General features: G+C 37.9%; 2 protein-coding genes across 2 annotated transcripts; one reads left to right on the top strand and one right to left on the bottom strand.

The window, feature by feature from the left end:
* Positions 1-2,587: 2,587 nt before the first annotated feature.
* Positions 2,588-6,259, bottom strand: LOC107820087 (nascent polypeptide-associated complex subunit alpha-like protein 1). Its single transcript, XM_016646303.2, has 4 exons — positions 6,069-6,259; positions 5,089-5,173; positions 3,254-3,381; positions 2,588-3,134 (listed from the first exon to the last, which is right to left on the bottom strand). Exons 1-4 carry the CDS (start codon positions 6,129-6,131, stop codon positions 2,802-2,804), a joined length of 609 nt encoding a protein of 202 aa, XP_016501789.1. The 5' UTR covers positions 6,132-6,259; the 3' UTR covers positions 2,588-2,801.
* Positions 6,260-8,020: 1,761 nt separating this feature from the next.
* On the top strand, positions 8,021-18,123 carry LOC107791867 (transcription elongation factor SPT6 homolog). Its single transcript, XM_075248383.1, has 17 exons — positions 8,021-8,356; positions 8,491-8,589; positions 9,619-9,748; positions 9,817-9,901; positions 10,026-10,179; positions 10,255-10,390; positions 10,513-10,780; positions 10,909-11,118; positions 11,200-11,325; positions 11,414-11,800; positions 12,544-12,651; positions 12,740-13,519; positions 13,693-13,834; positions 13,907-15,081; positions 15,266-15,475; positions 16,356-16,824; positions 17,454-18,123. Exons 1-17 carry the CDS (start codon positions 8,323-8,325, stop codon positions 17,873-17,875), a joined length of 4,935 nt encoding a protein of 1,644 aa, XP_075104484.1. The 5' UTR covers positions 8,021-8,322; the 3' UTR covers positions 17,876-18,123.
* The last annotated feature ends 8,106 nt before the right edge of the window (positions 18,124-26,229 follow it).

Below are 26,229 nucleotides of genomic sequence, written 5' to 3' on the forward strand. Positions count from 1 at the left end.
CAATCTCCTCGTGGTTCTGTGGAGAATGCGGGAACTCTTGCTGCTGGTGTGTGTTGTGGTTGCTTAGTTGTTGAATAACAGTATGCTTTTCTCTTTTATCATTTCCTCGTCCACATAAAGACTCGTTGTTTTGACTGGAAAATGAAAGTGTAATCTTCTATCTATATAGAATAAGAAAAGCAAATCCATATGATTATGCCAAGTGTCAAAATAAAAATTCAACATGTGTCAAAATTTAGGACAAACCTCCAACAAATTTGGAGATTCAAAAATTATTTGAAATTTAAAAAAAAAACTTAAAAATTATTAAATCTCCAATTCAGTTAACTCACGGAATCTCACGTTTTTGGGAAGTTACTTGGTAAAATATTTGTTAAAACTGAATATAAGGAAAGCCAATATAAAGTAAAAATAATTGGCAAACAATTACTACCATATTAGCAAAACAAATCTATCTATCTATCTATCTATATAGAATAAGAAAAGCAAATCTATATAGAATAAGAAAAGCAAATCCATATGATTATGCCAAGTGTCAAAATAAAAATTCAACATGTGTCAAAATTTAGGACAAACCTCCAACAAATTTGGAGATTCAAAAATTATTTGAAATTTAAAAAAAAAACTTAAAAATTATTAAATCTCCAATTCAGTTAACTCACAGAATCTCACGTTTTTGGGAAGTTACTTGGTAAAATATTTGTTAAAACTGAATATAAGGAAAGCCAATATAAAGTAAAAATAATTGGCAAACAATTACTACCATATTAGCAAAACAAATAAAAAAAATTCTATGCGGGGCTAATATTAAAATAAAATATTAGTACTTAATTAAAACGACTTTAAAAAAAAAAAAAAAAATCATTTAGAGCAAAATAGAGGCGCACTATATGCCCTATATCAGCGAACTGGTATCTCTTATTCAAACGGCTCTACAACTTCTCACACCAAATTCAGTTTCTAGGCAATTTGACATGAAAGAACAGAAGAAACTCACAAGAAAAAATTGAATATGCATACGGAAGCAGAAACATGCTAAATATTCCTTGCGTAAGAATGGTATGAACTTTTATCAATATATACAGATTTGCACAATAAAATCATATACTATTGTTCTTAAAATTACAAACAATTAAAATTGATCATGTCTTTTGAGAAGAGATAAATTTGATTGTTATGCAGTCTCTTTAATCCATTGCAATTGTCCTCTGTCTTTCTTCTTTGGCGTAAATTAAATATACCCTTTTAACCTGATTTGGCTTTGTAACTGCCTGTTTATTATGCCCAAAAGTTCAGGTTACGTTTCTAAGTTTATTTAACATACATATGTTAACTTTGCTTCGGATTGTTACTGAAGTTACTTTGTATGTCTGCTACTTGAGCTTTGATTTGTGATGCAAAATTTTATTTTTAAATTTTATTGAAGTTGATTGCAGAAGTGATATATGTTGTGGTATTTAAATTTTTTTTAACTAAACTAGCAATTTCACAGGATGTGATGTCTTGAAGTTGTCGTCATTGCTTAACTTTATTAATTAAAGATTTATATATAATTGAGTTCAAAAAATGAAAGACACAAAAAAGACTATGGCTTTGTCGTCTTTCTGAATTTTTAGGGTATTAAAAACCTTTGTTTGTGGCACTCTAGCTGATATACATTGCTTGCTTTTTCGAGGCTATAAAGAATATTATATTGGAGTTCATGAAATAACTGTATGTTTCTTTATTGTGCTTCCTTATGACTTCATTGTAGGAATATCAATTACATTTACATGTTTCAAAAATAATAACATTTCCATGCTCCTTTGTATCTGCCGTATTTTCAAGATATATTTTCTTATGAAAAATTATATTTATTATTCTCCGCGCAACGAGCGGGTACGGATACTAATAGAACAGAATAGAAGGGAAACTAATGGTTTGGATTCTTTATTTGGGTTATAACAACAATGGAAGAAAGAATAATCCGAATTCTCTGGCCCTCAATTTTTTTTTTTTTTTGGACTATGTATCGAGGATATATATACATAGAGTGATGTTGAACTGACTAATATTACAAATTAGAGAATATAAGTCACAATATTGGATTGATGGACCAACAATTTTGTTACTAGAGATTTTGCAAAATGTTAAACATAAAATAAGTCGATTTAGTGAATGTTTTACTATCTCAATCAAACAGTACATGACCTTGGAAGGACTTGCTTTCATTTACTAATTTTATTAGGATGATTCAACTTTAATGCGAAATTTCCTCTGAGAAAACACTTTCAAAACAAAGTAAAAAAGTTTGCGATCAACCCGTTTCTTCTGCTATATCCCCTTGAGCAATTAAGACATTTTCAAGTGTTGATCCAGAAAATTTAGGGCCACTACCTTTGCCTTTAACATTAACTTCAGTTGATTTATATTAATATTTTTAGCAAAAGAGTAGTAATAGTTCACTACATTTCACATCGATATCACAGAATATATGTAAAAGCTTTTGCGATGTTCATAAATTTTCGGTTCAAAAGCATGGAACAAAGTTGAGTAATTTGGGATCAAGATAGGTTGTTTAGCCTGGCTCGTTTGCACCCCGGTAATGGAGCAAGAAGACTGATCGAGACAAGATTTAGTTAGACAGAAAGGTGCAGCATAAGTTAAACCTTCCCTCTTACATAACAATCCAATCTGGTATGATGAACAGAACACACAGATAAAAAGAGGCAGCAACTCAAAACCTTTAAAACTCACGACCTGAATGTTTTTTCAAAGAAAGCACTGCTCAGAAGATTGGGACAGCATTCCTAGCAGACATCCTAATTTGTAAGCTCCATGATAGCAGAGACAATATCACCATCAGCAGCCTTGAGAGCTTTGACAGCTTTAGCTCGGGAGACTCCTGCTTGAGTCATCACCAACTCTATATCCTTTGGTTCTACACCAGTCTCATCCACATCCTCATCATCCTGAGCCACAGTCGATGGCTCAGGCTTCGATATAACATTGCTCAGATTAGGTGCCTTAAACTGCTCTGCAGCTTGAGTCTGCAATTGCGAGCTCAAATCCTCAATCTTTGCTTCACCAAATATGACATATGTGTCTGAATTTGGGCTCTTGAAAACATCTGGTTTTGAGATGACAAATAGAATCTGAAGTAGAAATCAACAAAGAATCAGAAGAAAGTTATCGCTACAACATAAGCAACTAAAATAGAATTAAAACAAAACAAGGGAAAAAGAGAAGTGAGAAAATAATAATGTCAACTAACATTTTTGCTCTTCTTGACAGTTACACGGCTGACCCCTGGGATTGGCTTCATTCCTAGCTTCAGCATAGCTTTGCGACTCTTCTTCTCACTCCTGCTCTGCTTTGACCTACCACTACCATCTCCGAGTTCTGCCCACAATAATACATTTAAGTATTACCACAATAATCAGAGATGAAGAACTCACCTGGCCTTTCAGTTGTTGCATCAGGACAGAGATAAATATGTAGCACTCCTATTTAAACCAAATGCAACTTCCAACATTAAGATCTTGGTTCTTAAGGATCCCTTTAGGCGAACACGATGACTTTTGTTTTTTTTAACTAACGACTTTTGTTAGTTTTTGATATAATTTCATTTCTACGGGTTTAGCTTGTCCATATTTTGCGGTGAACTTTTGGTAGAGGGCAGCCATCCCTTTGGAGCCAACCTTCTAATACATATTCACCCATTTAGCTTGGTTATTTGAAATACCCTGAAATTGGAACTTATCATCCAACACAAGTGTTTATTCAATAATATTTCAAACTTATCTATTGTCAGTATTGTAAATAACATATAGGATCACAATTAAAACCTAAAAAAAGGATTTTATTGAAATTTTTTACAAATTGTGTGGCTGTTAAAATAAGATTCCCATATGACTTTATTTGTGGATAAATAACACTTAAGAGTATCAAAATGTATAAATTTCAAATCACTACACCCAAATATGTAGGGTTAAAAGGCAGATAAGTTCACACCACCTCGAAAAGATGAATTGCAGGTAAAATAAACCTTTATTACCAGCTCAAATGAAATATCAGGCTGTACCTCAATTAAAATTTTAGACATGGTTAGGGGATAGAGAATAATATTCATGCCTTCGTTGGTTGGAATGGAAAGGTTCAGGAGATTTTTTGTCTCAGACAGGAGGCCAAATCCATCGGACACGATCTAAATCTATGCCTAATGGGAACTAATCAGGAAAATTAACTAAAAACATGAATCAATTCACAAAAATTTTATTTGATAAATAGATGTACATGCTTAACTTACAAGAGATTAGAACAAAAGCAAGCTCTAGTCTTTATTTTCTTAAAAATAACTAAGAATAACAAATGGGTGAAAGGGACAGGGGTAACTATTAATGTGCCAAACAGATTGCAAACATCAACACTATCTCTATTGCATTTTATGTGAGATATTTCCTACATTGGGAATAAACTAAAACGCTGACAAACTTACAAAAAAACAAATAAAAAAGTTAATCAGCTTTCACAACTTCAAGAAGTCCAGTTTATTAAACAATTTAAAGCCTATAATGACCTTTCCAAGCAGACAAACTTAAATACAAACACTTAAAAATAAGACTTTCCTTGTCACGAAATAGATTATATACACAATTAACTCCTTAATCCTGGTACCTATCAAACTGCATCTTAAAAAATCAAGAAGGGAATACAAAAAATATATAGAACAAGAAAATTACAATAAAGTCAGGTACACAAGATTTTATGCAAGCGGTGTTGGTCTATTATCATAATTCCGCAGGTGGTTTAGGGTCTAGGACTATGTTGGTTTTGAGGCTTTACTTCCTGTCTCATATTGATATTACTTTATATTATTTTAAAGATTTTTTATCCTATTATATGCATATAATTGTTTCTTAGAAAAGTACTTTCACACGTGTAAGAAACTTTTTTTTTTGCGAAGGGGTGTCAGATGGCATCCCTATCTAAAGGGCATCTCCACCACTATCATTGATATGTTGAATGATATGATTAACATCTTTATGTGAACTGACAGAATATTAACCTAAGCAGGACTCAGAATTAACAGTTAGGTTCTACATTTACCTTCAGTATCATCATCATCATCTTTGTCATCATCATCATCGTCATCGTCATCATCTTCTTCATCCTCGATAATAGGTTCCTCAGACTACAAGAGAACAATTTAAAAACATAAAAGCTTACACAAAGAGCAAAATGACCTGTTCTCTCTTGAGAAAAGATATTTTAATGCCAAACAATGAGAATACACTTAAAGTTTATCAATTTTAGCATCCACATATGAACCAAAGAAGCGTTTACTGCATTTTCCTTCTTTCTTTACACTTCTGTTCATAAATTAATCCTACTAATTCTGTTAGTAGCCTCGAAAGTTTCAAACTCTTACCTCTTTATAACAAAATTAAAACTTTCACTTAAAACATCATTTAGAGCCTCCATGGTGAACAACTAAATTAATTTTTGTTCTCCAAATCTTTATTATTTTTCATTTCTGAACAATTAACTAGCCTCCCAATGCAATTGTAACACCCAGAAAGCTATTTTTTTGTTTAACCATCTAGTAACCGGAACCTACTAGCCCAACTAATCCAGATTGAGCAGGGCCCATTTAAAGGGGCTCAGCTAATTCAATATCTCGATACATACCTAAAAAAAATGTTCAATCTTTCAATTGGAAAGACCATTCAAAATTTCTGGAGGAAAACAGTGAATCATCAGTCTTTTTACATATCTTTGCTTTTTTCAATTTCCAAACTGAGAAGTACCCAGGAATTTAATAGCCTCAGAAATCACATTTTTACCATATGAACATGTATATTAAGTGTTAACAGGTATTTTCTCAAAAATCTAATTTATCTCCCAATTTCTCTACAAATACAAATTTTTCTATTTCACTTAACCCAGACAGTCACAAGACAAGCACGTAAGTACAACAAAATAAAAAATTAAAAGAGTATGAGATAAATCTCAAGCAATAAACGAATCTTACAAAACAATAAATCGAACTATTAAATCAATTTAAACAAAAATTAATGGAGAATTACTTCAATCTTCTGTTGTTCGAGATGAGCGGCTAAGAGCTCTTCTTGCGATTGAGCAGCAGTCATGGCTGAGAATGAGTGAGGAATTTGAGAAATTAGGTTTCTTTTGAGAGAGATAAGGAAGAGTCCTAAAACCCTAAAACGGCGAAGAAAAGCCTTTTTACCTTGAGATCTGAACACCTTGCCACTACTCAAAATCGAGAAAATTACAAAAATGGTCACTTATGTTTTGAAATAAGTAATTTACTAGTCTCATAGTTTTAATTGTTTTTTTTCAATGAACAGTTTGGTTGTTTAAATTCGTTAAAAATCAGCAATTTTTAGTTTAAATCAAATATCTAATGAACTCTGAAAGTTAGATATAACGAAACTGTGGAAAAAAACTTATAATTACTACTTATATAGAGTGGCTAAACCTTAAATATGTATTGAAAACTAGCTATTTTTTAAATGATGCCATTACAAGCGGCTGCCAAGTGTCATTGCCTACCTTACGTGAAAAACTCTTGGGCTTGGGCTTTTGTTAAAGATTGTTAATAAGTATATTATGTTCTTCAATCTAGAAGAATTAACTCAATAGTCGCCCACCTAATCTCTTAAACTATAAATAGCCGTCGGATATATAATATATGTATAATATATATATAAGTGTGTATAGTCTATGTATACCACCTAGAAAAAATAAATATTGAATTTGGCCGGTTATTTATGTAATAATTCCTTTTTTATATTTTTGCCTAAAATCTATTCTTTTGAAAATTTCAGTTTCCTTTTTAATTAAAAAAGATAAACACACAAATACATAAAGGTATACGTAAACACTTGAATTTACATTGTTCATTAGAAAACAACAACGGTACGTAAATTTCAGTTGAGGGTTTTAATTATCTATACTACTTTTAAAACTTATTTATTCTCAATATTGAAGTTCTAATTTAATTCCAAGTTGATATACGGTTTATCATTTTTATATATATATGTTAGACTCCAATTTTACCCATCTTCTTTCTCTCTTCTTCCTTTCCCATTCCACTCATCTCTCTCAAAAAAATATCCACTAATTACTAATGTAATAGCGAGGACATTGGCTGAAATGAACTCAAAACCGATGTGCAAACAAATATGTAATTCAAATGACTCTGATCAAAGTGAGTAAAGTGTTAATACAAGGGGAATGAACTTGTTTTCCAATAACAATGTGTTAATATTAGGGGAATTAATTTGATTTCCTAGATACTCAATTAATTTTCAAAATATTCAATTACTGAAAAATATCAAACACGTTGTTAGCCCGCATAAGATTTGAAGTTTCTCATTACCATCTCTTTAATAGTCATTGACATCCATTAAAAAGTTTCGTAACTTTGAATTGAAAAATTATTTTTTGTAAAATTGTTATTTTTTTTGGATTGAATGTTATTGTAAATAATTGCTAGTATCCTTTGAAATTTATATCTCAAATTTGAGAAAAATTGGTGAAGATTCAAGGTGATTTTGGTTAGAATTTTAGATTGAACGCGAAGAAGATATAAACAAATTGTATACATTTTGTATGTCGAATGTAGAAACGCTATACAAAATATATACAACTAACATAATTCTATTCAAGTTGTATATAAATTATATGTAAATTTTAGTTTTTGACAGATTTTTGTAGAAAAAATATAAGTTATAGATAAATTGTAGATCTTGACCGAATTTATATATATTTTGTAAAAAAAAATTAGTTACTCTCTATGAATAGGAAAACACAAATAAACTGAATAAATAAGTTTGAAAATTTTATATATACGAAAAAGTCTTTTCTCCTTATAGCTTACTATTAAACTAGTGTTAATATAAAACATTAATACTAGTGTTTTTATGAAAGAGCGCAATATAAATTATTTATAAATATTCATCAATATTCTAAAATTTTATCTTTAATCAACTATTTAGAGCATTATTATAAATTCATTGCCAATTCGCCTCATCAAAATAAGTAGTTCCGTAACTGAAGTCTGCCCCTTTGCATTGCCAATTGCTACTGTGTCAGTGCCACGGACCGCCATAGTATTCTCTTCTCACGCGATATATATACACACATTTGTTCATCTAGTATATAATTTCAGCATCTTTTGCTGTTCAGTAGCAGGGAGAGGAATCGAAGCGAAAAGCCTAGGGTTTGGTTTCAATTTTCACATAGTTCTGTGTGCAAACTTTGTGAAATACTAGGGTTTTCCCCGTGCCCTAAATCTCGTCTTCGCATTTCGAAAAAATGGCTGGAAAAAACGTGATCTCCGATGACGAAGGTTGTTTTTCTTAAACTTAATTTTTTGAAAATTTTCGAGGAATATGTTTCTTATATCAGCTGAACATGTTAGTAGTTATGTGCATGTATTTTTTATGCTATTTTATTGATAAAAATCAAATTTTTGGTGAGCAGATGAAGTTGGAATTGAGGATGAAGAGAGGGATGAAGAGCCTGTTGATGGAGACGGAGTAGATGAACGGGACGAGGAGGATGAAGACGAAGAAGAAGATGGTATTAACCCTAATTTTAATATGGTTGAATTTTCATATATTTTTTTAGCTTATTATAATGAAGATTGACAGTGTTTTACCTTTGTTATTGCTTGAATTGTGGAATGAGACGGGCCAGAACGGAATTGGAATGTTTATAGAGGATTCATACTAGACCCAACTAGTTTAAGATTGAGGCTTGTTAGTTTTTGTTTTGCTAATGTTTTGTTGGAGAAGGATTAGATTTAGAGAGTTCAAGACAAATTATTGAGTATTTAGATGAACTTATCCTGAATATAGTGGTCTATGGACTGGCTAAAAGTTGTGGGAGATCGGGGTTCAGACTTATGCTGAGTCTAAAAATGCCAGGTGATTTTTTCCTATCTTCCCGATTCTTGGTGAGCAGAGTTTCTGGGTATGGCGGTACTTGTAGTGGTGGGAGGTAGTGGGTACCGGTGGAGTCATCGAGGTGAATGCTAGCTGGTCCGGGCACCACCATTGTGAAAAAAAAAGATCCCAAATAATAGCGGAATGGATATACAAGTTTCATAGAGCCGGCATCAACTAGTTTGGTACCAAGGGATTGTTAATTGATTGCTAATATTTGTTTTGGAGTTCCAAATCACGTGGATTAAGGTTTAAGGATGCATGGTTTGTCGAATTGGCATTTTATTTTTTGTAAGGAAGTGGATCAACTTCCCTTGAGGATGTGGATTTGGTGGAGACACTGTTTTTTCTGTTCAAGTTAAGTGCAGTTATACTCAGTGAACTCCCCCCCCCCCCCCCCCCAAAGCAGTTACTGCTGAGTGCTGACAACATTAAAGGCTTTTAGCCTGCTATTATAGTTATCAGATGGACTAATAATACATGGTCCTAGCAGAAATTCTTATTTTAGATGGTTGATATTATGGAGGATAAGATAGGGAAGCCTTTATGGAATAAGACGATTTATCTTTGGCTGTTTTCTCTTTTTTGAAAAGTTCCGCTAGTTGTTTTGAAGGTTTCTTTGTACTTGTTCTAATCGGGTATTCTGATGCTTTTATTTGGGCAGAAGAAGGTCAGGATGAATATGAGAAAGATGGGTTTATAGTAGATGATGTGGAAGAAGAAGAGGAAGAGGGTGAAGAAGATAGAGCTGACAGTGATGATGAGAGGCAAAAGAAGAAGAAAAGGAAGAAAAGGTGAGTTATTTTTTGCAGTAATGCATATGTTTTCTCGTGTATGGTTGCCTTATATATTGCTGTTTCAGGGAGTCAGAGAGGAATTACATGCTTGACGAAGATGATTATGAACTACTTCAGGAAAGCAACATTGCGGTGCCTCGTCCGAAACTTGTGAGTTGTGATTTTGCTTACTGATATAAACACGCAGACAAACACATGTATATGCATTTCATATGTAGTATATTGATTTGTCAGTCATTGTTCACACCTTCTGATTTTCCCCTTGGCTGATCAGGAGAGCAAAAAGTTCAAGCGGCTAAAAAAAGCTCAGAGGGATATGGATGATGCGCGTTCTGGTTTTTCTGAGGAGGAAGAGTTTGACGAAACTGGGAGGCGTGGGCGTACAGCTGAGGAGAAGCTAGAGCATAGCTTATTTGGTGATGATGAAGGTAAATACCATTTTAATTGCCTTCTTTGTTGGGGTCTTTCTCATGATGTTAATTGAACTCCCGTAATATTTCCAGGGCCACCACTCGAGGATATTGCTGAGGAGGAAGAGCGGCTGGAGGAAGAAGAGGATGCTGATATTGGAGAGGAAGATGAAATGGCCGACTTTATTGTTGATGAAGAAGAAGTTGATGAACATGGCGCTCCTATTAGGTATAGCATTTGAAATATATGTGGCTGTAGGATTCATCTTGATGTTTTATTAGCTCTTTGGTTTATCTCACATTGTTTTTTTGGCTCCCTCTTAGTTGCTTACTTCTTAATTTCTGATGCAGAAGGAAGAAGGTGAACAAAAAGAAGTCCAGGCAGGCATCAGGAGTTTCGTCTTCTGCTCTCCAGGAAGCCCATGACATATTTGGTGATGTTGATGAACTTTTAATGCGTCGAAAACAAGATCGGGCAAAATCAGGCAGGCACGACGAATCTGGTGAATGGAGTGAAAGGAGACTTGAAGATGAATTTGATCCTACTATTCTATCTGAGAAGTATATGACAGAGAAGGATGAGCGCATTCGGAAAATAGATGTCCCCGAAAGAATGCAGGTGCAACACAGACATTTTCTTTGTGATTGCTTTTACATCTTAGTTTTCTTGTCTGGGTCGGTTGTGTTATTTTTCTTGTTTGCTATGATACCTTCTTAACAGTAGAATTTCTTGTTAATTCTTCGTAGGTATCCGAGGAAAGCACTGGTCCTGTGCCACCTGAAGCTATTAGTGTGGAAGAGAGTAACTGGATCTACAATCAGCTTGCTGCTGGCGTTGTGCCTTTCTTTAAGATTAAGAAGAAAGATAGTGGGAAAACTGATGAAGAGAGTGAGCTACCAATAGATAAAGATGACATCATGAGATTTCTGGATTTGATGCATGGGCAGAAGCTTGATGTGAGTTCTAAACCTTAACTAGGATTTGATCTTGTCTATGCATGACATTTGAAACTCTGCAAATTTTTGCTTTCTTATTAGGTCCCGTTCATTGCCATGTACCGGAAAGAGGAATGCATGAGCTTATTAAAGGATCCAGAAGAGGATGAAACTAGTGATGATGGCCCCAATAATTCTGACAAAAAGCCTGCTGTAAGACGGCAGAAGGTGAGACTTGTTGTCAAAGTATTGTGGATTGTCCCATGCCGAGAAGCTTGGGAATTTGAAATGAATATTGAAAGATATTATGCTGCAGGTGCTTTGGGCAATCCAAGATTTAGACAGAAAGTGGCTCCTCCTTCAGAAGCGGAAGTCTGCGCTCGAGTTATACTATAAGAAGCGCTTTCAAGAAGAGTCCCGTAGGGTGTATGATGAAACACGTCTTAAGTTGAATCAGCAACTCTTTGAATCAATTACAAAATCACTCCAGGTGGCGGACTGTGAAAGAGAAGTTGATGATGTTGACTCAAAATTTAACTTGCACTTTCCACCTGGAGAGGTTGGTGTGGATGAAGGACAATATAAGAGGCCAAAGAGGAAATCACAATACAGTATTTGCAGCAAAGCCGGCTTATGGGAAGTTGCAAGCAAGTTGGGATATAGTGCCGAACAATTTGGTTCACACATGTCTTGTGAAAGTATGGTAAGTGTGGTCTTATAAGTTCCAAATCTGCTGAATGTTGAAGAAAGTAAATTTGTTTACATGATAACTATTGCCTTGATCGGGGAATCAGTGGAGGGGGTACCATATTTCTGATTGCACCAATACATTTGAACTCACTTTTAGAACATCATTACTTCTGAACTCTCAATCTGCTTGTTGACATACAATCAGAAATGAGATGCGTTCAACTAAGTAAACAGTATAAAATGATGACCAGATTTTATTTAAATATGCAATCTTTCCCACATAGACATGCATCTTATTCGCAAAAGGATGACATGCTAACACACATTTATTTATGTTGGATACCAAGCTATCTTATCAATATATTTCCAAAAAAACCTTTGATGTAGTGATGAAATTGTGATACATAATCAATCCTATTTGTTTTGTTCATTACTAAAATGAAAGCAGTCTCTTTTAAAGAGGGTTAGAAAAGCCAATCCAGTTGTTTTCTTGCAGCCAGTGGATGAGAGTCCCCTTACATATAGTTCCAGGCCAGTTCCTTTAGTTAAGACCTTTCAATCACAGAATCCTGAGACTTATATTGCAGCCCCAAAATATTCTCCAAATAGCTGGTTGTTCCCTTCGTTTCCTCATTCCTGTTGCTGGATTTGGGTTTAATTTCTTTCTCAAGTCTCTTAGTTGCAAAGGGAGATGTGGATAACATTTGTACTAGTTGGAACTAGGAAATTATAGTGAAGCTGTGAGTTTTCTTGCAGGGGGATTTGCTGGAGGATGCTAGGGAAACACCGGAGGAGATGGCGTCGAACTTCACCTGCGCAATGTTTGAAACACCGCAAGCTGTGCTTAAAGGCGCTAGACACATGGTATGAGGATGTTTATGCAATACTTACTTTGGGACGATTTTGTTGCCATGTTTGACTGTAATAGCTAACTCTCATTGAGCTATTTTAGGCGGCAGTTGAGATAAGCTGTGAACCTAGTGTCCGGAAACAGGTGCGTAAGACCTTTATGGATGACGCCAAAGTATCAACGAGTCCTACTCCTGATGGGAATGTGGTGATTGATTCCTTCCATCAATTTGCTGGAGTAAAGTGGTTACGGGATAAACCTCTCTCTGATTTTGAGGATGCACAGTGGCTTCTCATACAGAAGGCAGAAGAGGAGAAACTCCTCAAAGTTACTATCAAGCTGCCCGAAGTTGTTCTTGACAAGCTGATAACTGACTCGAGAGATCATTATCTCAGTGATGGTGTGAGTAAATCTGCTCAGTTATGGAATGAGCAGAGAAAGTTAATACTTGAGGATGCATTTTTCAATTTTCTTCTGCCTTCGATGGAGAAGGAAGCTAGATCGTTGCTGACGAGTAGAGCAAAGAGCTGGCTGCTTTCGGAATATGGAAAGTTTTTGTGGAATAAAGTGTCTGTGGGACCATATCAACGCAGAGAAAGTGATGTCGGCTCTGATGAAGAGCCTATGCCCAGGGTTATGGCTTGCTGTTGGGGCCCTGGAAAGCCAGCAACTACTTTTGTGATGTTGGATTCGTCGGGAGAGGTTTTGGATATCCTGTATGCTGGGTCTCTCAGCCTTCGTGGACAGAATGTTAATGATGAGCAGCGGAAGAAGAATGACCAGCAGAGACTGTTAAAATTCATGATGGACCACCAACCACATGTTGTGGTGCTGGGAGCTGTAAATCTATCTTGTACGCGGCTGAAGGAGGATATTTATGAGGTGTGCATCCTTGAATTTTATTTGATTGCAACTGTGTGATTAGGGGATAAACTTGGCGGTATTCTGGTAGGATATGTAGTGCCTAATTATGCCATATTATAAACAGTTTCTTAATCAGCATAATTTCTTTATTGAGGTGGCTAAAGTATTTCTTGACTGTTTTTGTGGTTCAGATAATTTTCAAAATGGTGGAGGATAATCCAAGAGATGTTGGTCATGAGATGGATAATTTGAACATAATATATGGAGACGAAACCCTTCCACATCTCTATGAGAATTCCCGCATTTCAGTTGACCAGCTCCCTGGGCAGTCAGGTAATTACTTTCCTTGTGAACTTTTATACAGCTATTAGGATTTAGCAGCACTTATCCACTCCAGGGTTTTAGGTATTGTGAGGCGCGCTGTGGCACTGGGACGTTATCTTCAAAATCCTTTAGCAATGATAGCGACATTGTGTGGACCAGGCAAGGAGATTTTATCTTGGAAGCTGAGTACTTTAGATAGTTTTCTTACATCAGATGAGAAGTATGGGATGGTTGAACAGGTTATGGTTGATGTAACTAACCAGGTGGGTGTTGATCTTAATTTGGCTATAAGTCATGAATGGTTGTTTGCCCCTCTGCAATTTATTTCGGGGCTAGGTCCCAGAAAGGCAGCATCTCTTCAAAGATCCTTGGTAAGACAGCAGACAATCTTCACTAGGAAGGATCTCTTGACTGAACATCATCTTGGTAAAAAGGTATTTGTGAATGCAGTTGGCTTCTTGCGAGTAAGGCGTAGTGGATACACTGCTAACAGTAATACATATATTGACTTGTTGGATGATACAAGGATCCACCCAGAATCCTATGGTCTTGCACAGGAGTTGGCCAAAGATATTTATCTTAATGATATCGGTGAAGAAAATAATGATGATGATGAACTGCTTGAAATGGCAATAGAGCATGTTAGAGAGAAGCCACATCTGGCGAGGTTGCTTGAAGTTCCAAACTACGCCAAAGCCAAAGATCGTCAGGACAAAGAGGAAACTCTTAACGATATAAGGTTAGAGCTGATGCAAGGGTTTCAAGATTGGCGTAGACAGTATGTGGAGCCAAGCCAGGATGAGGAGTTCTATATGATTTCTGGCGAGTCTGAGGAGACACTTTCCGAGGGAAGAATTGTGCAGGCAACAGTTCGCCGAGTTCAACCTCAGAAAGCTATCTGTGCTCTCGAGTCTGGATTGACTGGCATTCTTACCAAAGAAGATTCTTCAGATGATTGGAGAGATGTCAATGATTTGACTGAAAAAATGCGTGAAGGTGATATCTTAACTTGCAGAATCAAGTCGATCCAAAAAAATAGGTACCAGGTTTTCCTTAGCTGTAAAGAGAATGATATGAGAAATAATAGGTATCAGAATAATCAGAACTTGGATCCATACTACCATGAAGATCGCAGTAGTTTACAGGCTGAAAAGGATAAAGCTCGTAAAGAAAAGGAGCTCGCAAAGAAGCATTTCAAGCCAAGGATGATAGTTCATCCTCGATTCAAAAATATAACGGCAGATGAAGCAATGGAGGTATGTTATTATCTTCGCAGATATTGAATACAAACTTGGTGCATAGTTCTTATGATGCGACATTGCAATGAAAAGACGCAAGCATCTTTTCTTTTATGACAAGCATGAATTAAGCGTTTTTAGAATGGCGATTCTAGCATTTGATGCCTAAGCTATCTTGATACTCTCTTCATACTTTGTGCAGTTCTTGTCGGACAAGGAACCGGGTGAAAGTATCGTACGTCCCAGCTCACGCGGACCATCTTATTTGACTTTAACTCTCAAAGTGTACGATGGAGTTTATGCTCACAAGGATATTGTGGAAGGTGGAAAGGAACATAAGGACATAACAAGCTTGCTCCGTATCGGAAAAACATTGAAAATAGGAGAGGATACTTTTGAGGATTTAGATGAGGTACTCTGGCAATTTTTCCAGTTATTTTATATATAATGAGAGTTGTTCCTAATCTAGTTTTTGGTATGTGTTTTCGTTTGGTTTTGTGGGAGGGAGGATTGCAGGGAATAGGGAACATATGTTCCCCGTAGTCAATATGAATTGAGGGATCAGCTATCTTCACAGGTCATCCAGCTGGAGAAAAGAGTTGTATAAAGCAACAAATAAACAAACAAATTAATTAGTAATAAATGGAAATCCTTAAGATGATGATGGTTGATGCTTTCTGAAAGTAGAACTAGAACATAGGTATGAATGCAGTTCGCTTGCATTAATGTCATGGTTGAGAGGAAATAGAATTTGTTCTCTCTCTCTCTCTCTCTCTCTCTCTCTCTCTCTCTCTCTTACACACACACTCACACTCCCACACACTCGCACAGAGACCTCTTCTCCATATCTCTTTCTTTACATTCTCCTTGTGCAAAAACAAAGGTTTTGTGCTCAAATAGTGGACAAATACATTGGGCAAGAGAGGTCAAGTTTGATGAGTGAAGGACCTGATTTGCTCGACTTTTTTCTTACTATTGTTAGAGCTGGTTGGAGAACTTAAATATTTGCTACTTCCTTTTTATTACCAAAAAAGTATTAACTGCTCCCAAGCATTTTGCTTGTTGGCATTTAGTTGAGGATGGCTTTCTTTGATATGTTTATTTTCGGTTGAGTGGAGCCAGAAACTTCATGGAGATTTATTGTACATTTTGTGGTCCTTGGCAAATTTTCATAGGACACTTGTTTGATTACTTTATTTATCCCCTGGTACAATACATTTCTTGGGTATATTATATTTTAGTTTCTTGGAAACACTGAGAATCTCATTGGTTTTGTGTTGTGTTTATTTCAGGTAATGGATCGGTATGTCGATCCATTAGTAGCTCATTTGAAAGCAATGCTGAATTACCGCAAGTTTAGGAAGGGAACAAAGGCAGAAGTTGATGAACTTTTGAGAATTGAGAAATCTGAGTACCCTATGAGGATTGTCTATAGCTTTGGTATTTCTCATGAACACCCTGGGACATTCATTTTGACTTATATACGGAGTTCCAACCCGCACCATGAGTATGTTGGTCTGTATCCGAAAGGATTTAAATTCCGCAAGAGGATGTTTGAAGATATTGATCGCCTTGTGGCATATTTTCAAAGACATATTGATGATCCCCATGACTCTGCACCATCAATACGATCAGTTGCAGCGATGGTACCTATGCGCAGCCCTGCAGGTGGGGGCTCAGGATTTGGTGGCGGTTGGGGTGGTTCATCCAATGATAGTGGTCGAAGAGGTGGTCAGTCTGGGGACAGAGATTCTAGACCAGGTAAAATCTTCTGTTTTTGTCCCTGCCTATTCTCTCTCTGTCTGTTCTGTCTCTGCTTCCCCTTTGTTTCATGATAAAAAGGTTGCTCTTCATCAAATTCTGAAAGCTCTAAACCGACCTTATTGGTGACTCCTCTTTAGACACCTGCTTTTTCTTCGAAATAGGTTGGGCCTATATTTGCAGCTAGTAGGAATTCCTTTTTTTTAAAGACTTTCTTTCCAGCACTGTTTGGCCCGTATCTTCAAGTTGGGGCAGCATGCCCCTTCTCTCGTTTTCCCCTAAAAATTAGTCTGGGTTGGGGGTGGGGGTGGGTCTTGTGGTCTATATAGCAGGCGAGCGTTGTTTCAACTGCTCTCCATTTTCCCTTAAGATCTCAACTTATGTTGGTCCATCAACTGAGCTGGTTAAGATTTGTGACGTATTTGCCCTAAATAAGATTAAGGAAACTCTCTTGGGGGCGAGAGAGCGTTTACTGCTTATCCTACTGTGTGTCTGTTTATGTCTAGAATGTCTTTCATTCCATTGGAAGTCTATCCATTGTTGCTTTGTAATGTACAGTTGTTCATCGAGGTTGATAAAAGAGCAGAAAGATGCATACTGATTGCCAATGGACTTTTCCGGTTTTGCAGGTAGAAATGACTACAGAAATCGAAGCAGTCAGGATGATCCAAGTGGATTGCCGCCCAGGCCCTATGGTGGTGGTGGGCGTGGGCGTGGTCGTGGACGTGGTCGGGGAACATATGGACGTGGTAGAGGAAATAACGATAATGACGGGCAAGATTCAGATTATGGCACTCAAAAGTGGGGTTCTAAGGAAGGTGGGGGAGGATGGGGTGCAGAAGTCCAAAATTCACCTGCTAGAGACACTTTCTCTGGTGGTTGGAGTGGTGGTGGAAGTGGTGCCGGAGGTGGTAGCGGAGACGGAGGTGGTTGGGGTGCTAGTGGTAGTGGTGGTGGTGGCTGGGGGCAGGATACCGGTGGTCAGTCCGATGATTCTGGCTGGGGTGGCGGTAAAAAGGGTTCACAGTCCGGTGGCAGCGGAGGGTGGTGACTGTATCTATGATCACAGCAATTCATTCGATCAAGTAATTCGTACTTATGCAGCCCTTTGGATGTATAACCACTGACTTGTTTTCTTTTTGCAAACATTGTTATCCAGGTTTCAATTTTGCATTCTGGAATTGAATTGCTAAGTGTAGCATCTTTGTAATTATGCCTCTATGTCCGTCCTCATAATGTTTTCCCTTCCCTGTCAAAGATTCTACTGTTATTTTTACTGTTTTATGCTCTACCCAAAAATCAAATTGATTTTGCATTCGTGTAATGTAGCTTGACGAGTGAATTAAGAAGTTAAAAATCATATTTTTGACTAATAATCAAGTAAATCAGGATGGAGGGAGGTGATTTGCCCTTTAATAGAAGGATTAAGAAGATAAATTTTTCTTTTTGTCATGTTTTTGTTTCTTCCGGTACTCCATTATATTTCTTCTTCTGTCATCTTATGCGTGGGAAGAAAATAAATTTCTCTTTACATTGGCTTCTTTACCAATGTTGGATCGGTGTATCCATATTTGGGTCTTTCCTTTTCTGATCGAAATATGTCTGTTTGATTTGGACATTCCTGGGCTAGTACCTCAGGTGACATAGTATTCTTTTCAAAAATTTACTATAATTGTGGTATTTAGATCAGCTTGCGATCCTTGACAATTCCCCGTGTGTGTTGCAAACTTTTGCCCGTAGGTACTCGGGCCTCACGTTTTAATCTTCTATTTCGCCTCAAAGGATTTGAACCTACTCGTGGTTTTCATTTCATTGATAGTTAGGCTAATACCGTTAAGCTAGGTGCCATAGGTGAGTTGATAGATGACAATAATTTTTGACATTGTTTCTTTATTTATATAGCCGAAGTTTTGTAAAATTGTCTAGGCAGTGAATCTCGCAATGTCGAAACTCAAAGCTGTATACAACGAAGAGGCAGTAGACGTTTTATCTCAACGATAATTCAAGTTCTGGTGAAATAATTTTCATCATCCATGAATAAATTGAGAAAATAACACTTGGGCATTACATGTGCATAAATTGAATTTGGTCACGGGTGCTTGCGGTGTACCCCACAACACAAAATTAAGGAGGAACCTTTGTGCCCGTGATTGGATCGTTTTGTTCATTGTACTTCAATCCGTTTTATTATTTATTGCATGGTCTAATTTCGTTTTTTTGTGTATTAAAAAAAAGTTGTTACCATCATATTAGTGAAACCGTAAAATTATTCGCATATCTTGTTTCTTAGAGGAAACTAAATAAAATAAAACTCTCATTGCTTTTAGTGTGGTATCATTTTCCTAGCCTTGTTGTTATTTACTTGTTCCTATTCTTCCTTTCGGGCCAAGGATTTTTCGAAAACAGTCTCTCTGCCCTTCAAGGTAGGGGTAAGGTCTGCGTACACATTACCCTCTCCAAACGCCACTTGTGGGATCCCACTGGGTTGTTGTTGTTGTTGTATTACCGTATTTAGTTATTCTTTTACAATCTTATAAATAAAACAAGTATAAGTTATGAGTCAATTTATGTATAACTTTATGCATGGTAAATGATAGAATAATTAAATCCAAATAATTAAATTATGCATAACTAATTCCTGCATTACTAATGTCATGTGCTGCTTTCCATCATTGACCCATGACCCCTTGGACGCGCCCCGTGGCGTCCTGGCAAGCCTCCCAACGCCTAGCGCCACGGTCGGCCCAGTGGTCTCGGCAGCGCAAAGTGACAAGCGCGCATGCGCCTCTGTCGCCCCCACCGATAATCAGTGCCAACGCCTAGCGGCTGGTGAATGCCATCAGTGCCGCGCGCATCGACAATGCCGCACGCACAAACCATCATGTTGCCAACAGCGCCGAACGCACAGACAATGCCCCGCGCGCAGATCCAATGCCAAGCACCAGCGCCCAACCGCTGGCAGATCCAAATAGTGCCGCACACGCCAACAACAATGCGCGCGCAGACCCTGATGCTCAAGACAAAGTTGCTGCCATCGGACTTACTTCCACCTTGTAGAAGACTAAGTCCTTTTCATTGTAATTATAGAGTAGTTTTACTTCATTCATTTTGAGTGTGTTTCTAGAGCTTTCTTAGGTCAACTCATGTAACTTTGGTTTATTTTTTTTAAGCATTATTAAGGGGGACCAAAACATTCAAACATTCAAGCATTCAAATAATTCTCTATACTGGTGTCTCTCCCCCGACACCGCATAGCATCTTGTAATAGCTTTCATCATCATCAATACAATCATCAGCTTTCATCATCAATTGCTCATTTTTCGCTGCTCAATTGCTCACGATATTGGTTTTCACGTACGGCACTGACAATCTAGTCTAGCGTACGGAGGGGACCTCAGTTGGCGCATAGCAACCGCACTGATATCAGTTGCTTAGCCTTGCGTCGCCCTTCAAAGGAACTTCAGGAAGGCGCCGCGTAACAGTTGGTATAAGAGCCTAGGCTCGACATCGGACGAGGGAACTCATTACCATCATCACCATTTCTGACCATGGTGAATTACGGGGATCGCATCATAACCCTTCAAGAGACGGTTGACGAATTACGGCCCATCGTGGATACGTTACAAGATCTAAAAACCAGCCTAGTGCAAAGGTTGGACGACCTGAACCGCAGAATGCGGCAGACCGAAGTTGACATAGCAAACATCAGTCGCGACTCTGAGGAAGACCGACAAACGACAGCCGTCGAGGCAACCGAAATTCATGGCAAATTCGAGGACCTCCAATAGGAGCGTGCCGAGGATTTAGCCCATCGAGAACTAGAGGCTGACAGACTGACCGTCATGCAGCAAACCATAGACAACTTGACAGGCCAGCTCAATGTTGTCAATGCTGCCCTTCAAAGTCTGCTCAAAAGAGGCGAAAACCAAATTAGGGGTGCCATGAACATTGCCCCCATGCCACAAAAGCTGAAAATTCCGGAGCCAAAGCCATACAACGGAGCCCGGGATGCTAAAGAAGTGGAAAACTTCATCTTCGACATCGAACAATACTTCGATGCCGTAGGACAATTGGAAGAATCCAAAAAGGTAGCAACTGCAGCCATGTATCTTCAAGACGATGCAAAACTCTGGTGGCGAGTCAAATACGAAGCCATCAGGGTCGGTGAAGATACTCCCAACACATGGGCAGAACTGAAGGCAGCCGTAGGTCTGCAGTTCTTCCCATAAAACGTGGAATACAATGCACGGAGAAAGTTGCATGAACTCCGCCATACCAGGTCGGTGCGGGACTACGTGCGAGAATTCTCCGCACTTATGCTAAACATACGAGATATGGGGGACAAAGACAAACTGTTCGCATTCATAGAAGGATTGAAACCTCATGCTCGTATGGAGATGCAAAGACAACGGGTAGATATTCTGCCCAAGGCCATTCAAGCTGCAGAGTGCCTTGGGGATTATGAGTTGGAAACTCAGAAGGATAGGCCCCAGCTGCCTGTCCGAGGGGGATACAACGGGAGCCGACCTAGCAATGGTGGTCCTAACAGAAACGGAGGAGATCGAGGTGCATCCAAATCCAAGACTCTTTCCTCAAGCAGTAACAATGCTGCATCAGTCAACAACAATCAGGGGAGAAAGCCCCCTTCAGAATGTCGTCATTGCGGTAGGGAAATTGGAACAATCAATGTCCCAATACACATATCAATGCTCAACAGACTGCTGAAAATGAGTCAGATACCGACGACTCAGACGGCCCCGAACAAGTAGGTGCCTTCAACGCATTTGTTGGCTCCATTCATGATACCTTGGCGGGAACTAGCACTGGTAACCCCAAGAAGAACGCATGCCCAATCGTCAAAAAAGGGAAAGGAAAGGAGGATGAGAGGCCTCCCACAACACAAAAGAGGATCTTAATGTTCGTTGACATGAAAGTAAACGGCAGACCTATTCGGGCATTGATAGACACGGGTGCTAGCCACAACTACCTGGCCTCAACTCAGGTGCAACGCCTCGGTCTAGCAGTGCAAAAATGCAAGGGTCGTGTCAAGGCTATCAACTCTCCATCTCAGCCAGTGAGTGGAATAGCCAAAGAAGTGCCAATGAAGCTCGGCCCATACAAGGGAATATTCGACCTGCGCATAGCTATCATCGATGACTTCGAACTGATAGTGGGATTGGAATTCCTCAGGCAGACCAACACTATACCGGTACCATATGCCAACATGCTCCTAATGATGGGAGACAACGGGGCCAAACCCCGCACCATACCGTGCATACCCATAAAGATGTCCGCTGGAAACATCTCGGCCATGCAGTCAAAGAAGGGAACCAACAGACTTGAACCTACGGTTCCGGCTGCCCTCAACATCATCAATCAAACATCAGATCATCGGCGTCCAACAACTCATGGCGCCCCTCAGTGTGTGAAGACTCATCAAGCATGCCAAAGGACAAGTTGGATCACTCAGCAGAAGCGGGACTCTTGGAGCCGCTACCAGTCCCACAAAGACCTTGGGAAAGCATTTCCCTGAATTTCATCACAAGATTATCCAAGGTCGGAAATCTTGCAACCATCATGGTGGTAGTAGACCGATTTTCCAAGTATGCTACCTTCATAGCAGCCTCACATAACATATCAGCAGAAGATACAACTCGACTCTACTTCTCTCATATTGTCAAATATTGGGGTATGCCCAAAGATATCATTAGTGACTGCGACCCATGCTTCACTAGCAAATTTTGGACCCATCTCTTCAGTTGCCTCGGATCCAAATTGAGTCATAACTCAAACTTCCATCAACAAGCAGATGGCCAGCCAGACCGGTTCAATAACATGTTGGAGGAATATCTTCGCCAATTTGCAACCGGATCACAAACACATTGGGTGAAGCTTCTGGATGCTGCTCAGCTGTGTTTCAATTCACAAAAGTGCGCCCATACAAACAAAAGCGCTTTTGAAATTATTACCTGACAACAACCGCTACTCCCACAGACGGTGAATGCACCAATCATGCCAACATCTCCTCGAGCTGCCAGTTTCTCGACAGAATGGGAGCAAACTTTGAAGATAGTGCAGAGCTATCTTGTCAAAGCCCAAGAGAGGGCAACGAGGTATGCTGAACAAAACCTTCGCTTTGCCCAACATCAAGCAGGGGACAAAGTTCCGAGGCGGAACTTGTTTGAAAAGAGGACCCAAGATCCTCGCCTATTGCAAAAATACATCGGAGCCTTTTCCATTGAAAGGCGCATCGGGAAATTCACATACCAGCTGAACACACCAGCCTGGTGGAAAATCCATCCAGTCTTCCATGACAGCCGCCTCCGAGCATTTCAGAAATACATGGAAGATCATTCAGAAAGCCACCTCACAACACTGAGGGGAACATACCTCCCAGCCAACAAGAGCCTGACCAATCATCCTCATTCGGCAAGTAAGGCTCCGAGGACGTCGCCAACTCAGGTGGGGGAGAATGTCATAAGCTGCTTTCCATCATTGACCCATGGCCCCTTGGACGCGCCCCGTGACATCATGGAAAGCCTCCCAACGCCTAGCGCCACGGTCGGCCCCGTGGTCTCGGCAGCGCCAAGTGACAAGCGCGCATGCGCCTCTGTCGCCCCACCGATAATCAGTGCCAGCACCCAGCGGCTGGCGAATGCCATCAGTGCCGCGCACACCGACAATGCCGTGCGCATAAACCATCATGTTGTCAAGAGCACCGAACGCACAGACAGTGCCCCGCGCGCAGATCCAATACCAAGCACCAGTGCCCAGCCGCTGGCAGATCCAAATAGTGCCGCGCGCGCCAACAACAATGCGCGCAGACCCTGATGCTCAAGATAAAGTTGCTGCCATCGGACTTACTTCCACCTTGTAGAAGACCAAGTCCTTTTTATTGTAATTATAGAGTAGTTTTACTTCATTCATTTTGAGTGTGTTTCTAGAGCTTTCTTAGGTCAACTCATGTAACTTTGGTTTATTTTTTTTAAGCATTATTAAGGGGGACCAAAACATTCAAACATTCAAGCATTCAAATAATTCTCTATACTGGTGTCTCTCCCCCGACACCGCATAGCATCTTGTAATAGCTTTCATCATCATCAATACAATCATCAGCTTTTATCATCAATTGCTCATTTTCCGCGGCTCAATTGCTCACGATATTGGTTTTTACGTACGGCACTGACAATCTAGTCTAGCGTACGGAGGAGACCTCAGTTGGCGAATAACAACCGCACTGACATCGGTTGCTTAGCCTTACGTTACCCTTCCAAGGAACTTCAGGAAGGCGCCGCGTAACACTAATGCTGCATAATTTTAACCAACAACTGAACCATCCTTTAATTACTTAACAACTTCGAATGACGAAAATTTTAAAAACGAGGGGGGAGGGGAGGGGAGGGGAGGGGAGGGGAGGGGAGAGAGGCATTTTTTTTTTTGGGTAAGACTCATTCAGGATTTTACTCTTGGTTGGATTTGATCTTTTATGTTTCAAACTCAATAAAAAGAGTAATTGAGTAAACTCAATAATATGTTATGCTTTCTGTTTTATTGGTTCACCTAGAAATAGGTTAGGCTTTCTATCCAAATCAATGAGAAGTTTCTGTTTGGTTGAGCGTCCTCTTCGAAATTCAAATAAAGAAAATGAAAAGGTAGATATATAATAACTAAGTGTGGCGATTGCTTACCATTTGACATTCACTCTTTAGATAAAGTTGAGAACAAGAAAGTCTTTTTTTAAAGTAAATTACCTTACTAAGTGTCACTTTATTTGCCCGTTAAGGTAGAATTTTAATACTAGTTTTTCTTCTTACGGGGTTATTATTATTTTTTTTTGTCCAATTATCCCTTTTCTCTATGTTGGTTTAAGAACAAAGAGTTAAATATCCTCTATCTTCTCCTTTTTAAATATCGTATGATATTTTATTTTTGAACTGATTTTTCTCTTTTTAAAAGTTCTTGTGTACCAAAAGCGGAGGATAAACGATTAGAACGATAAATAGTATAGTAATAATGTTGAAGTGTTCTAAACATAATTAGAATACATGAAAATTAAATTCTTCCAATGGGTTTGGATAGAGATAGAAAGATTTTGTACACATGTTTTTTGGAAAATAAATAGCATAAAGTTTCAAGAATTTGGTACAAAAATATTACTACCTTTTGTATGAGAGTTTTGTTTAAATTTTCATATCATTTATGCCAGCTAATTTTTCAAGAGTTGTCTTCTTTTTATGTGAATAAATTCATTAGAAGGAAGTGGAAGTTTAGAATAAAAATGTTATTTTATGGAAATAAAATCCATTTTTAAAATAGGAGATGAACTATTTCCTTTCACATTTCAAGCTTTTATCGATTTAAGTAAATCACTAATCAAACAATCATTCCACTATATTTCAATCTTTTTTAAATCATACGACCAAGAGTTAAAAATTAACATAATTCTTATTCTGGAAAAAAAGAAACAAGACTTGATCAATCAATTAATTGTAGTTGGCTATATAAATTCATTATATCATTTCGTTCTGTTTAACCAACTTTTGCTAATTTTTTAATTAACAAATTAATCGACTTGATTCAAAAGCTCTAGGTTAAACTAAATATTTTGAAAAAAATTACTACTCCACATTTTTTCAGAAACTTTTAACCATATTTATGTTGACAAGAAAAGGGACCAAAACGTGGAGAACTTCAGCCTTTCGTTTCTAAATATGACTTTATTACAAAATCCAAAACACCAACCGATAAAGCGATAAACAACAACTTAAAACAAAACGCTATTGTAGCAAACCGACATTACTGTCTCATTTTATATTTTTACAACCTTAAGAAATTTAACTTCATTGAATCATAATTTCTTCCTCCTACTTTATGTGATATTATTACCTTATTAATTCATTCATAAAAAAATATTAGAGTATATTTTTATATTTAAATATAATTTAATTTTAAACTTCTTTTTTTATAATTAATAGCATACTTTTATAGCTACAAAAATCTCATTACATATTTAAAACATTTTACTGTCTTTCTTAAACTTCATAATGAATCAAACTATGCCACATAAAATTAAATGGATAGAGAGTAATGATTAACCTTTGATATAACATATTTTCTGCAAAACTGCATTTCAATCTTATGTTAATAAGTTATTGTTATTATTATTAATACAGTTTAAGTTCTATGCTATATTTACATAATTAGATTATTTATAAGGTAATTGCAATAATAACTACAACATACTCAGTGTAGTCTCACAAGTAGAGTTTGGGAAGGGTAGAATGTACGCAGACCTTACCCCTGCCTTTAAGAAGGCAAAAATATTATTTCCGATAGACCCTCGATTCATGGAAAAAAAAAAAGGGAGGGAAAATAACAAGCAAATCAATCTGACAACCAAAGCGA

This window comes from Nicotiana tabacum, chromosome 24 (assembly GCF_000715075.1).
Source record: "Nicotiana tabacum cultivar K326 chromosome 24, ASM71507v2, whole genome shotgun sequence".
NCBI lineage: Eukaryota > Viridiplantae > Streptophyta > Magnoliopsida > Solanales > Solanaceae > Nicotiana > Nicotiana tabacum.